Raw genomic sequence first — 14726 nt, forward strand, 5'->3', positions numbered from 1 at the left:
CAGCAATTTCTAATACTGTTTCTATAGCCAAAATGAAATTCCTATAGTCCCACAGTAAAATCCCACAGACAACTTTAGAGAGAGCACGGCTTACCTTTCAGGTGGTAGATTTTGCTCATCTACCACATGGATACCTTCACTGGGCTGTATTGTAACAGGGATGTCTTTGTTGGGTTGTTCTACCATAGAGGTATCTTCAGTGGACTGTTCTTCACATTTAACTGCTTAATGTATATATATAGGAAGAAGAAAAAAAGATACAAAGCAGATATTAAACTTTTCTAAGTATTTGAGGCAGCCCCAAATGATTCTCAAAAAGTAAAAATCTTAATAGAAATGAGTCTAACTTTAAAATATCAAGAGCTATATAATAGAGGGACAATACCCCAATTAGACACCATCCACTATCAAATAAAACCCCAATACCAGAAATGAGTTACCACTTTTTGAGTTGTTGGCTAATGGGGTCCCATAGACCTCTCAAACATTACAGTCTATTGCCAATACTATCAGTTGTCCTCCAGAATTTGAGGATAAGATCCTATCACTGAAGACACCACACACTTGAGTCATAGAACAGGGAGAAATCTAGCTAGTACTCAACTAGAAGCTTCTTTCTACTGGCTTGTATTCATAGTGCTGGAAGGTGCTATGGATGCTACTGAAGGAAAAAAGGAATCATCAATCTCACTCCGCCATGACCTTTGAGTTATAACAACAACAAGCTTGAAAAGTTATGCCCAATGGTGTAATAGTGGCATAAATATTATGGGAGTAACCAACTACTTTATTAAAAATTGGATTTAAGGCCCATTTCACGAGATGGAACCCATACTTGACACTGTCAATGAAGCCAAGAACCTGAAGCTAGACAGTTCATGGGCCACAGGGGGAAAAAAAATCTATGTCTATTACTCTACTATACGGACACAGCAATAAAATGACTCCTAATGACATGATATCACTATTCAATAGATCAATGCATCACTCAATCCTCATCAAAGAAGATTCTTCTAATAGTATATGGCAATTAACAGAGTAATCCACAATTGGTCAACATGCAGAGAATAAGAAGCTTTGGAATTGTCAGTCCTAAATGGGATATCGATATCTCACCTCTCCCCTCAAGGCTCAGGGATCTATACAGAAGAGCAGGTAAAAAATTCTAACAGCCAGAAAAGACAGATGGCTTCAAGGAAACTGTTTTCCTAACACGACAGGGAAAACATATATATGAACTCACAGGGACTGTGAGAGCATACACAAGATCTGCACAAGGTCAAACCAGACAAAATCTTGGCATGGAGGGAGAAAGGTAAGTGTGAAGTTCCACCCCTAGGTTAGGAGCTTTGCTGCAGGCCGCAGAAATATATCATAAGAACTCAGCTGGTTATGGCAAAGCCACTATCTGGAGAGATCAAGGATTTCCTCCAGAGGAAGCCAAATTCCAAGGAGCTTTTGGTGTTACTTGGCTTGTTATATATCAGCTGTCTTCTGTTATGAAAATCATGTGTGCCTTCATAGATTTCCCAATTGGTTTTTCCCTAAGAAGGGCTAACAGTGTAGACTGGTCACTCTCTGGACTTACACATTCCAGGTATTTGGAGAACTGCCTCAGGAAAGGCTTTCTCTGGAATCAGATATCTCCCTTGGCCACTTTCAAGGACTAGCAGTAATAACAGTCCACATGCAAGTCTCCTGATTTAAGACAAATTCCACAAGGAGACACCGCCTAGGTCAGGTGGATGTTCAGTAATAGCTTTACACAATTTAGCTCAGACCCTCCTTTCTTACGGCCTTACTAACTTTATAGACCTCTAGCTCCTTATCTAACCACTTCTAGGAATATTTGGATAACCTGCACTGACAGCTATGCTCAGCCAGAACCACAGTTCAAGCCTCCCTGTAATTATCATCATTAGCAGCATCCGGCCAGGTCCATCCCCAGATGGAGGAAAGTACTTTATCAGAGATACCTCTGTATTCTCTAAGAACAGACTTAAGCATCCGGGCTACCTGCTTGAGAAGGCCTGGCGGATGTGCCAATTAAGCTTTATTCCTCCTTTCCCAAACCTTACCTCTAGTTCCAGATCTCCCTTTAACTATCACCCGAGGCATCTAGCTGTACAGGTTGCCTAGCGACCGAGCACACTTTCCCCCACCCTGCAGAAAAATGGCAGATAGCTTGAACAAATATGATTCACAGGAAAAAAGAAGACAGTTTTATTTTCTCCCATTGACCTAGCAACTTATAGATTCTTAACATTTTCTACCAATCACATTTAAGATAATAGTTGAGCACATAAGAGTCCTCTTCTTAGATATTACCTGAATTTAGCCTTTAGTTAATTCATTTCCCTATTGGTCACTTCCCTTTGGGGTTGCAAACGATAATTAACGGTTATTGCCTCCCTATGTGATTCTTATCACCCCTCCATTTGACCCTGGAAGCCTGGTTTTGCACTGCTAAGGGAATACTGCTTATAAGTGTATATATACCAGGACTCCCAGGGCACATGGAGGACAGAGAAGAGAAAAGAGAATGGAAGAACTAGATGGGTAAGAACTTGAGAGGAACAAACTGAGATAGGGAAGAAGTAGATTGAAGGGGTAGAAGAGAGTACTAGAGGAATGAGAAGGAAGATGAGAAAGAGCCAGATGGGGAAGAACAAAATGAGGATAAACGAGACGAGGAGAGAGAAGGAGATGGGAGAGGAGATGATATGGGAAAGAACAAGATGGATGAGAACCTAGAAGGGGCAGAACTAGATGAAGGAATTAAGATAGAACCTAGAGGGGACCGCAGACAAGTGTAGAGAGAAATCAGGCTAGAAATGAGCTAAATATGAGAGCAGAATATAAGCTTGTAACTGACACAGAATGATCAAGTATATGGACTAAGGAGTTTCATGTACATAGATTCATTTCTTCTCATCAAAGATTAATTATCAGCTGGTTGTAGATTCTTCACAGACCCTGGGAGGGGACTATCAAGGGGCTGGACCCCCACAGTCCTGGATAGAGCTATAGGCATCTGATAGCTCCTCCTAGGAGAGGGAAAGTCAGTTTTGTTTAGTGGCATGACACCTAGGATATAAACCACCCTCCAGGGCAGGCCACATGTCCAAGAAGAGTCAGATAACACAAAGTGGACTTCACAGGTTTTGGTTTCGGTTTGTTTGTTTAAAAAGAGGGAAGAAGGGAGAAAACATGAAGTTGGGTGGGTAGGGCAGGGCCTGAGAGGAGCTGGGTAAATACAATCAAAGAATACTGTATGCAATTCTCACAGAATAAAAATGTAACTTAAGCCAGGCGGCAGTGGCGCACGCCTTTAATCCAGCACTCAGGAGGCAGAGCCAGGCAGATCTCTGTGAGTTCGAGGCCAGCCTGGTCTACTGAGCAAGATCCAGGACAAGCACCAAAACTACACAGAGAAACCCTGTCTCAGGGGGGAAAAATGTAACTTAAATATATATATATAATATATATATATGTACATACAGGCAGGCAGGCGCGCGCACACACACACACACACACACACACACACACACACACACACACCTGGAGAAATGGTTCAGAGGTTAAGAGTGCTTGCTGTCCTTTCAGAGGTTCAGAGTTCAAGTCGTAGCACCCATGTTGAGTAGCTTACAACCACCTCTAAGTCCAGCTCTCGGGAATCTGACACCCCCTTGCAGTCTCACAGACACCATACACAGAATCATAAATTCAATTTTTAAAATGTATAGGTATTGGGACTGGAGAGATGGCTCAGAGGTTAAGATCATTGCCTGTTTTTCCAGGAGTTCTGAGTTCAATTCCTAACAACCACATGGTGCCTCACAACCATCTGTAATGAAATCTGTTGCCCTCTCTGGCCATACAGAGCACTGTATACATTTAAATATATATGTGTGTGTGTATGTATGTATGTATGTATAAAACTTATTGCAAAGTTGGGCATGGTCACACATGCCTTTAATCCCAGCACTCAGGAAGCAGAGGCAGGCAGATCTCTGAGTACAAGGACAGCCTAGTCTACATAATGAGTTCCAGAACAGTAAGGGCTATAAAGAGAAATCCCACCTTATTGAGGGTGGTGATGCTGGAGATATAACTCAGCAATTAAGAGCACTTTTGCTCTTACAGAGGACCCAAGTTTCGTTCCTAGCACCCACATAGTGGCTCACAACCATCTGTACTACAGTTCCAGGGAATCTGATGCCCTCTTCTGACCGCTGTGGGCCAAGCAAACATGTTGTACACATACATACATGAAAGCAAAGCACTCACACACATAAAGTAAAAAAAAGAAGCTAAAATTATTTCTAAATTATTTTTTCTAAACTTTTTTTTTATTTCTATTTTATGTGCACTGGTGTTTTGCTATGTAACTGGAACTGGAGTCACAGACAGCTATGAGCTGCCATGTGGGTGCTGGGAATTGAACCCAGGTCTGCTGGAATAGCAGTCAGTGCTTCTTAACCACTAAGCCATCTCTCCAGCCCCCTATTTTTTCTAAACCTAAAGAGGAAGCTGGTGAATCTCTGAGTTCAAGACTATCCTGATCTACATAGCAAGATCCAGACCACCCAGAGTTACATGGTGATACTCAAACAAACTAAAAAAAAGAAAAACACCTTGAGGGAAAAAAGACAAAGAAACTGGTTCTAGAGGGAGAGAAAAAAACCTTATAATCAACGCCACATGTGAGAAAACACATTTCATACCAGTATTCGCATCCACATCAGAAAGCTCGGTGGAACCCGAGTTGGCGGTAACCAACTGCGCATGTTCTTGGTCAACATCATATGGCACTGTATGTTCCTCAACATCCTGGCTCTGGGACAGTTCCAGAACCCCAAAGCCCAACTGTGATGAAGCAGAATCTAGGTGAAAAAATCCAAGAAATTAGGTACCAGCCCACATTATCAACGTGCAAGCTGCTGTCTTACAGAGGATCATGTTTAAAACATTTCTTTTTGCATTTATGTGTGTTTCTGTGCGTCACACACACACACACACACACACACACACACACACACACCAGACCTGAAGTGTGGAGGTCAACCTGCAGGAGTCAGTTCTCTCCTTCAACTATGTGGATTCCAGAGACAGAACTCAGGCCATCAGGCTCAGCTGGCAAGTACCCTTACCTACTCAACTACCTTGCCAGCTCCAAGGATCACACTAAATGTTTCACACCAAAGCCTGGTCACACATAACTTTTACAAAACAATACCAATTAAAGGGGTGGGCATGGGCTCAATCCCAAGCACCATAAGAAAAAAAGGGGGAAAAAAAATCAGGAATAAAATTATCGGACTGGGTGTGGTAGCACAAGCTTATAATACCAGCACTGGGAAAATAGAAGCAGGGGGCTCAAAAGTTCAGGGCCATCCTCAGCTACACAGTGAATTTAAGGCCATCCTGGACTATACAAGACATGCTGTAAAAACAGGTTAGTAAGTAAGTTTAAAATAAGGGGAGGGACCAGCTAAATGGCCCAGAATGGTAAAGGCTCCTGCTGCTAAGCCTGGCATGACAAGCCGAGTTTGATCCTCTGGAATCTATGTGGTGGAAGGAGAGAACCAGCTCCCACAAGAGGGTTCTGACCTCCACACCGGGTGCCACAGGATGTGCACTGCATGCCCACACACACGCTTATCATTAAATTAGTAAATAAAATGTAATTTTGTAGAGGGGGTAGTATATAATAAAGCAAAAAACATGGGTACCATAAAGCCTTATAAGCATTTAAAATGATAAACTGTCAATAATCTGTAGATACTCCAAAACCACACCCAAAGGTACTTGAAAAATAAAATCAAAAGGGGAAAGGACCAAAACGCAGAAAGGGAGCCAGTCAATGAATTAATTCATTTATTTCTTTGTTCTGTGAGATCTTGCTATAAAGCCACACCTGGCCTTGAACTTCTAATCCTCCTGCCTCAGCCTCCCTGAGTGCTAGAATTCTAGGCATACATCACCATGCCCAGCTTACTGTTATGTCTGGGGTCTTTAATACGTCCCAGAGGCATGGTCAGAGGTGGTCACTGCATGTGGTGACTATGAGGTGGTTGATTTTGAAGCAGGGTCTCACTCTGTAACCCAGGCTGGCTTCAAACGCAAGTCAATTCTTCTGATTCCTAACTGCTAAGATGACAGGGAGCACCACCCCCCAGGGGCTGGCGCCTTTAAGAAGAGGCCTAGGGGGAGAAAACTAGGTCACTAGGGCTCAGGCTGCCTCATTCCCCTTCTCTCTCCCTCGCTTCCCAAACACTGTGCTCCCCGGATGCCCAACCATGATATTCTGTCTTGCCCCACACCCAACGTAATGAGTAAAATTTCCAAAACTGTTTATTTTCGATCATGGCTTTGGAAAGCTGCTTAACAGAGAAAATTCACAGTAATCAAATTAAGTGAGACATCTTAAATTACTAGGCAAATTCCTTAGTGATTCTTAGCTTAATCACGAGACATCTATTACATGGTAAAGAGAAATTTAGCTACCTGTGTGTTCACAGTAAAGGGGCATGAGAAGAATCTACTATTCTGAAAGGGCACAGGCTACCTTCAGCACCAAGGGAGCACGCAGCAGCACCAGGAGCGTCCGCTCCCACTTCTTCCTTCTCCTCTTCCAGCTCTTCCTCCTTCTCCTCCTCTGGAAGAGAAGCAGCTTCCGCTGTCACTCCCAGAACACTGCAGCAGAAGAACACAACCACGTGATGTTCCCAGACAGAGGGAGGCTCTGCTCAAAGACACTCAATTTTGCTGTGACTACCCTCACATACCAGTTATCTTTTTTCTAGATCAGAAATGTAAACAAACCCTCATGGCTTTAATGCTGCCTGTAGAAAGTACCTCACAGGTTCATGATTCAAAATACTGTACCAAGTTAAGTAACAAAACTAAGCACAAAAAAAGCATAAATATATTTAAATTTTTTATTTTCATGATCAGACATTGAAAAATCTTTCATTAGGAAGAATTAACATGTAACAAAAAAAATGTGTGCTGGGCGGTCAGGAACATTCAAAATTAAATTAAAATTCACAAGTACTTTGGTAAAAAACCTCAGACTACACCAAAAAAACCTCAATAAAATTACAGCTAAGAAGCCTAAAAAGAAATTAGGGAGAGATGGTGTAGTAGTTAAGAGCATATTTCTCTCCCAGAGAACCCAAGATCAGTTCTCACATCAAGAGGTTCACATCTGCCTGTAACTCTGGGACCAAGGGATTCAACGTTTGGCCTCTGCAGGCACCTGCACTCACATGCACATACTCACATACAGATACACAAATATATACATAATTAAAAATGCAACTTTTTTAAAGACATTAATATCATAGTTGAAACATAAAATATTAAAAGACAAAAAGTTATCAGAAAACTATAGTAACAAATACAACACAAAACTTGTCTGTAGTGGTATTTGCTCTGCCCATGACCTTGCACTATACGGCCCAAGGGAGGTGGTGCTTCCTGCCTTTGTACGTGACCTCTTATAAGGAGCTGGAGAACGGTCACATGCCCTCTCCCTGCTCCCGCCTTCGAGGAGGATTTGCTCCTAGTCAGATCAGAGGACAACTTCTAATGTCTACTCTGTTCTGTATTCATGAGTGTATTTCCTCAATTTATATCTTAATAAATTCTGTTACCCATTTAACAGACTTACATGGACTGATCGTAAGTGGCACCCACTATGGGGCCCAAACCCACAACTCTGAGATTAAGAGTCTCAACTAGAAAATACCAATTACCTAAAGCACACTTTGCCTGAACTTTACTTCCTTACATTACCATAAATATAAAAAAATTTTCATAAGTCTGTCTTGAGACAAAACATATTTAATGCCCCAATATTTCTTCTTATGAAATAATTATGCCTCCTTGTATCTAGTAAGATTGGCTGATTCAATTTTCTTCTATCAGATAATATGGTTATTTTTATATTACCACATCAGCATTATACTAAAGTGTTTTTAACAGCTGACTGTATTTTGTCAAACAGCTACTAGTATAGATATAGATTTGCTATTGAATTGTTAAAAGTACAGTTTATTTTACTTCTACATCCTTTTTTAAAAGCATATGATTAGTTTGGATTAGAAGAAACGTCTGTTAGGCATCTCAATATGAAATCAGTATTCAAATAGACGCTGTGCCATTGATTGGGATAAGGTCCATTAGAAAGTTAGAGGTTTTTGTCAGTCTTTTGGGTTACAGCAGCAAGAAACTAGTTATCCTTTACTCCAAGAGAATGTTTGGACCCAAACAAGTATACAATGCTAAAGCATTTGACTTGAATGGTCACTATGTTCACTATAAAATCAAATGGCTGTAAAATAATATTTGATGAAAAGATGTAAATTTGTGATGGTGCCTTTGTTGTTTTGAGATGAGTTCTCAATTTTTTTTACATTTTTTTTCTTTTTTGGTTTTTCAATACAGGGTTTCTCTGTGTAGGTTTGGTGCCTTTTTCCTGGAACTCACTCTGTAGCCCAGGCTGGCCTTGAACTCACAGAGATCCGCCTGCCTCTGCCTACCGAGTGCTGGGATTTAAAGGCATGTGCCACCGCTGCCTGGCATTTTACAGGAAGCACCACCTCCTTTGGGTCATATAGCCCAAGGTCATGAGCAGAGCAAACACCACTACACGTGTCTACATAAAAGACACAGAATTTATACAAAGAAGCCCAACATATGAATGGGTAGCAGTTGGTTTTAAAGTCAGAAATACAAGTATCTTTGAACTTGTAAAGAAACCACAAAAGGCTGGGTGGTGATGGTGCACTCCTTTAATCCCAGCACTCGGGAGGCAGAGCCAGGCGGATCTCTGTGAGTTCGAGGCCAGCCTGGACTACAAAGCAAGTTCTAGGACAGGCTCCAAAGCTACACAGAGAAACCCTGTCTCAAAAAAACAAAAAAGAAAGAAAGAAAAAAGAAACCACAAAAAAGTTTACTGCCAAATAAAAGCAAAAAACAAAGAAATTTAGCCAGGCATCATGGGACAAGCCTGTAGGTCAACTTCTGCTAAAAAGTAAACTTCAGGCCAGTCTGGGCTACATGACACTGCCATAATAAACTATGTATGTATAAGTACCATGCTACTCAATACTATACCAACTATGGAGAGAAAACATTTTATCTTATATATGATTGAGTATAAAGCGAGCCTTTCTGAAAAACAATTCAGAAAGATGTATCAAGATTTTAAAAATGTTCATAAGCAGCAACTCCATGTTTCCTTTTTGAAACTCAGTATGCAACCAGGATGACCTTGACCTTGGGATCCTCCTGCCTCCACCTCCTAAGAGCTGGGACTACAGGCATGTACCCAAACTTACTTCTGAAAGTTTATAGCTATTAAGAAATAATCTGGGGGCTGGAGAGATGGCTCAGAGGTTAAGAGCACCAACTGCTCTTCCAGAGGTCCTGAGTTCAATTCCCAGCAACCACATGGTGGCTCACAACCATCTGTAATGAGATCTGGCGCCCCCTCTTCTGTATACATAATAAATAAATAAATCTTAAAAAAAAAAAAAAAAAGAAAGACTCTGGAGTGGATGTGATGGTATATCCCTGCGATTCCTGTACTTGAGAGGATGCGCTAGGATTTCAAGTTTAAGGGCAGCATATGCTACATGTGACCCTGTCTCAAAAAGAAAGGGAAGGGAAAATAGGAGGAGAAAAGAGTAAATTCAGTATTAGGAAAAGTATTGATTTCATAATTCATCATTTAAAATGTGTGAAATGGCTGGGCAGTGGTGGCGCACACCTTTAATTGCAGCACTCAGGAGGCAGAGGCAGGCAGATCTCTGTGAATTTGAGGCCAGCCTGGTCTACAGAGTGAATTCCAGGACAGCCAGGGATACACAAATAAACCCTGGTGTGTGGGGGGGAGGGCAGGAAGGGGTAACAAAATTCTGGGCATGGCGGTACACACCTTCAATCTCACCACTCAGGGAACAGAGGTAGGTGGATCTCTGTGAGTCTGTGGTCTATATAGCAAGCTCCACTAAAGCCAGGACTACACAGAGATCCTGCCTGGCCCCCCTACAAAAAGTCTGAAACAAATATAACATGTGAGCCTATATTTCATCCTAAACCCAATAAATAAATAAAATATAAAAGATTTCTTTGACACAACTAGAAAAATCTGAATCTAAATTGTATTATTAGTATGGAATTATTTGTCTGTATGCATGTTTATAGTTTATGCATACGAATATTTTACCTGCATGTATGTATGTGCACCATGTGCATGTATGGTGTCTGCAGCAGTCAGGAGGGTTGCACATGCCCTGAAACTGGAGTTATGCATGTCTGTGAGCCCTGTGGGTGCTGGAACTGAACGTGGGTCCTTTGCAAGAGGAACAAGTGCTCTCACCTACTGAGCCATCTCTGCAGCCCTTGGAATTATTATTTTTGTGGGTGTATTAACAGTACTGTGATCACCTAAGATGCAAGCCTTACTTGGCGGACTATGAGTGTGTACTATCCCGTTCCTCACAAAGTATACACACCCACAGAATGTACAAAAATGTACTAGTTTATCTCCTTTAAATTAAAAACCTGGGCTAGAGGTGGCTCAGTTATTAACAGCAGGCACAGCTCTGACAGGGGACCTAAGTCCAGGTCCCCACACTCATCTCAGGGAGCTCACCAGTGACTGCCACTCCAGCTCCAGGGGACCCAATGCTCCCTGCCGACCTACACTAGCACCAAACACACATGCACAAACCCACACAGACACACGCACATAATTAAAAGTAAAAATAAATTTTCAATAAAATGGAAAACTCTGGGCCAGTAAGATGGCTCTTAGGGTAACGGTGCTTGCCACCAAGCCTGATTAGTTGGGTTCATTCTCTGGAACCATACAGTGGAAGTAGCAACCTGAACTGGACCCATGGGCTTCAAATGGTGAGAGGAGAGAATCAACTTCTACAAGCTGTACTGACATCCATGCCATGGCATGCACACGCCCATGTGCACACACGCAAAACATAATTTTTTTGAAAAAATTTAAAGAGAGACCATTGAAAAGCATACACCTGGCCTTCTGTCTGTCACAATTCTTCCTTATGTCCCTGATGTCTAAGGGGAGGTGGCCTCAATCAGCCTCGGACCTCTTCTCCAGTTGTACTCAACCTCTTACTCAGACTGTTTGGATTTTTTTTTTTTTTTTTAAGAAAGTCTCAATCTGCATAGTCCAGGCTAGCCTAGAACTCAGTATGTAGTTCTCAGGCTGACTCTGAACTTACCGTGATCCTACTGTCCCAGCCTCCAGAGTGCTGGAGTCACGGATGTGCACTACCACCCCTGGCTTCCAGTTCTGAACGTGCACTTTGCACACGACTGTACAATGCAGCTCTCCAGCCAGCAGATGACCCACCAACGCTTCTAATAGGCAGGCCAGTCTCAACCCACTTACAGCTGGACTCTCCATTAGTCCTCTCCACCCCAACCAACCGCTCTATTCTTCCAGCCACTCAACCCAAACCTAGAATTGTTACTTCCTCCTTACAGCCCATGCTCTCCATGTGCTCCATTTTCAAATCCTATTTTCCAATCTCAGAATCTCATCGGACTCCTGTTCTACTTCTACCCTAGACTTTTCTGTTTTTTCATTTTTCGAGACAGGGTTTCTCTGTGTATCCCTAGCTTTCAGAACTTGCTCTGTAGCCCAGGCTGGCCTCAAACTCACAGAGATCTGCCGGCTTCTGTCTCTCAAGTGTTGGGATTAAAGGCGTGTGCCACCACTACCCAGCTTACCTGGACATTTTAAAATAAACTAGGCATGTTATCCTATTGAAAAAATACTTAACAAATATCAAAAAAGTTTAAAACTTGCTCTGTGAAAAACCTTTTGGAGAGGTGAAAAGACAAGGTACACAGTGAAAATATTTACAAACCAAACCATATCACTACAAAGGACCACACCCAGGATTTACAAAGCACTTTCAAGACACAAGCGGGCTAGGGACAGCTCACAGTACACAATGTGACTCGCATGCACAGGCCCCAAGTTCATCTCCGAGGACAGGAAAGAAAGAAAAAAAAAGAAGCAAATAATAATAATAATAAGAAGAAGAAGAAGAAGAAGAAGAAGAAGAAGAAGAAATTCAGTTTAAAAAGGGCAAAAGACCGCCGGGCGGTGGTGGCGCACGCCTTTAATCCCAGCACTCGAGGAGGCAGAGCCAGGCGGATCTCTGTGAGTTCGAGGCCAGCCTGGGCTACCAAGTGAGTTCCAGGAAAAGGCGCAAAGCTACACAGAGAAACCCTGTCTTGAAGAAAAAAAAAAAAAAAGGGGCAAAAGACCTAAAGAGACATTTCCTGGAAGAGGAGGGTGACAGCCAACAAGCACAAAGGGGTTCAACCTCACCTGCCATCAGGAAAATGAAAATTCAAACCCCAGTGAGATATTACTACACACTCACCAGCAGCTCAAATAAACAGTGAAGAGGGCTGGCTCCCTCCGCTGGGAAAGCGCTTGCCTAGAGAGCACGAGGCTACGGATTCCACCCTCAGTTCCACTAAACAGTCAGGTGATGCTTGCCTGTATTTCCAGTCAGTGGAGGTAGAGGCAGGACCATCAAAAGTTCAAGGTCATTGTCAGTTAAACAGTGAGCTCAAGGACTGAGGTTGGCCTGGGACACTTTCAAAAACATTTTTTAATTTGTATATATTATGATTTATAAACAGTGAAGGGGCTGGGAGTACAACCTGGTCACAGAACACAGCTTAGCATGCCTGAGGCCTCAAGTTCAAGCCTGAGCACCCCAAAAGACAAAAACAGTGCAAACACTAGCAGCTTGAGAGAACAGAGATTACAACACTTCCACACTTCTGGATGACAGAGACACTCTAGAACTGTCCAGCAGTTTCTTTAAAAAAAACTCAACAATCAACTACCACACAGCCAAGCAATTAAAAACCTGGGCATTATTAAAGAAATGAAAGTTTATATTCACATAAACAATTTACATGAGGTGCCAGGCCCAGCAGCCACACCTTAATGCCAGTACTCAGGAGGCAAAAACAGGCAGATCTGTGAGTTCAAGGCCACTCTAGCCCACATAGAAAGTTCCAGGCCAGGCAGAGCTACATAGTAAGCTGTCTCCTAAAAAGACTAAAAAAATTCTGGCCAGGCTGTGGTGGTACATGCCTTTAATCCCAGCACTCAGGAGGCAGAGCCAGGTGGATCTCTGTGAGTTCAAGGCCAGCTTGGTCTACCGAGCTAGTCCAGGACAGGCTCCAAAACTACATAGAAACCCTGTCTCAAAAAACCAATAAATAAATAAATAAACATTCTAAAAATTAAAAAAAAATTGTAGTGACCTTTGCTGCTGAGCAATGTCCCTGTTCTTTGTGTAAATATACATATATATTTATACACACACATTAAGCCTGACAACCTGCATTCAATCCCCAGAACCCACTTCATGGAAGAAGAAAATCAAGCTGTCCTCTGATCTCCACATGCACACCCCCACACACACATGCACAAAGACATAAATAAACAAACAAAAATATTTTAATTTGCACAAATATTTTTAACAGTTTTATTCACAATAGTTAAAAACTTAAAAAAAAAGATACGCTTCAACCTATGAAAAATGGCATATCGGACATACCCTGAAAGACTATTCGGACTGGAAGGAAGAAATGAGCGATACATGGACACACTCTGATGGATCTCCCAGGAGTCATGCTGATAGAAAAAAGCCAATCCTAAGCCAGGCGGTGGTGGCGCACGCCTTTAATCCCAGCACTCAGGAGGTAGAGGCAGGTGGATCTCTGTGAGTTTGAGGCCAGCCTGGGCTACAGAGTGAGTTCCAAGAAAGGCTTCAAAGCTACACAGAGAAACCCTGTCAAAACAAACAAACAAACAAAAAAAGCCAATCCCATACACTTACATATTTATATAATATTTTGAAGTAAATTTTCCAATAGAGCATAGGTTAATGAAAGCTAAAAGTTCAGGTACAGCAAAGGCAGGTATGACCATAGAAAGGATATCAGACATCCTGTACACAACTGTGCAGTCCCTTGACTGTAGTGGCAGACACACAGATCCACACAAATGAAAAACTAGAAACACAATACAATAGGAAATCTAAATGAAGGCTGTGAATCTTCACCAGTATCCTGCCTGTCATAGTTCTGCACTGGGCAAAGTATATTCAGGTCCTCCCTGTACTCGTTCTTTTTAGTGTTGTTTGCTGAGATAGTTTGACTATGTATCCTAAGTTATTCTTGAATTCACTATGTAGTCCAAATTAGCCTCAAACTCCAAAGTGGTCCCCCTGCCTCGGCCTCCCAAGTACTAAAATTAGAGGCATGTGCCACCATAAAGACTGGAGAGATGGCTCCACATTTAACTAAGCACTGGCTGCTCTTCTAGGGGACTAGGGTCAATTCCTAGCACCCACGTGACAGCTAACAACCATCAGTAACTCCAGTTCCAGAGAATCCAACACCATCTCCTGGCCTCATGACACTCACTACATGCATGTGGTGCACAGACATACATACAGGAAAAATATATATTACATGTAAAATAAAAATAAAACCTCCAAAAAATTAAATAAATACATAAAAATGAATCTTTTTTGTTTTGGTTTGGTTTTTATTTTTTGTTGTTGTTTTTCAAGACAAGGTTTTGTTGTATAGCCCTGGCTGTCCTGCATCTCACTCTAGACCAGGCTGGCCTCAAA

The 14726-nt window shown here is 42.0% G+C and overlaps 1 protein-coding gene across 13 annotated transcripts in view; it reads right to left on the reverse strand.

Annotated features, from left to right (window-relative positions):
* Nucleotides 1-14726, reverse strand: part of Tp53bp1 (tumor protein p53 binding protein 1) — a 95374-nt gene that overhangs the window by 59044 nt on the left and 21604 nt on the right. For 5 of the 13 annotated variants that reach the window (XM_042276051.2, XM_076568570.1, XM_076568572.1 and 2 more), the window contains 3 exons: nt 6572-6699; nt 4728-4886; nt 95-221 (listed from right to left, as the gene is read on the reverse strand). In XM_042276051.2, coding sequence (XP_042131985.2) covers nt 95-221; nt 4728-4886; nt 6572-6699 — 414 coding nt within the window. Of the gene's footprint in view, nt 1-94; nt 225-4727; nt 4887-6510; nt 6700-14726 lie in introns of all 13 variants that reach the window. The other 8 variants (XM_042276054.2, XM_076568574.1, XM_042276052.2 and 5 more) reach the window with 3 other exon arrangements.

The sequence above is a fragment of the Peromyscus maniculatus genome, chromosome 4 (genome assembly GCF_049852395.1).
Source record: "Peromyscus maniculatus bairdii isolate BWxNUB_F1_BW_parent chromosome 4, HU_Pman_BW_mat_3.1, whole genome shotgun sequence".
NCBI classification, from domain to species: Eukaryota; Metazoa; Chordata; class Mammalia; order Rodentia; family Cricetidae; genus Peromyscus; species Peromyscus maniculatus.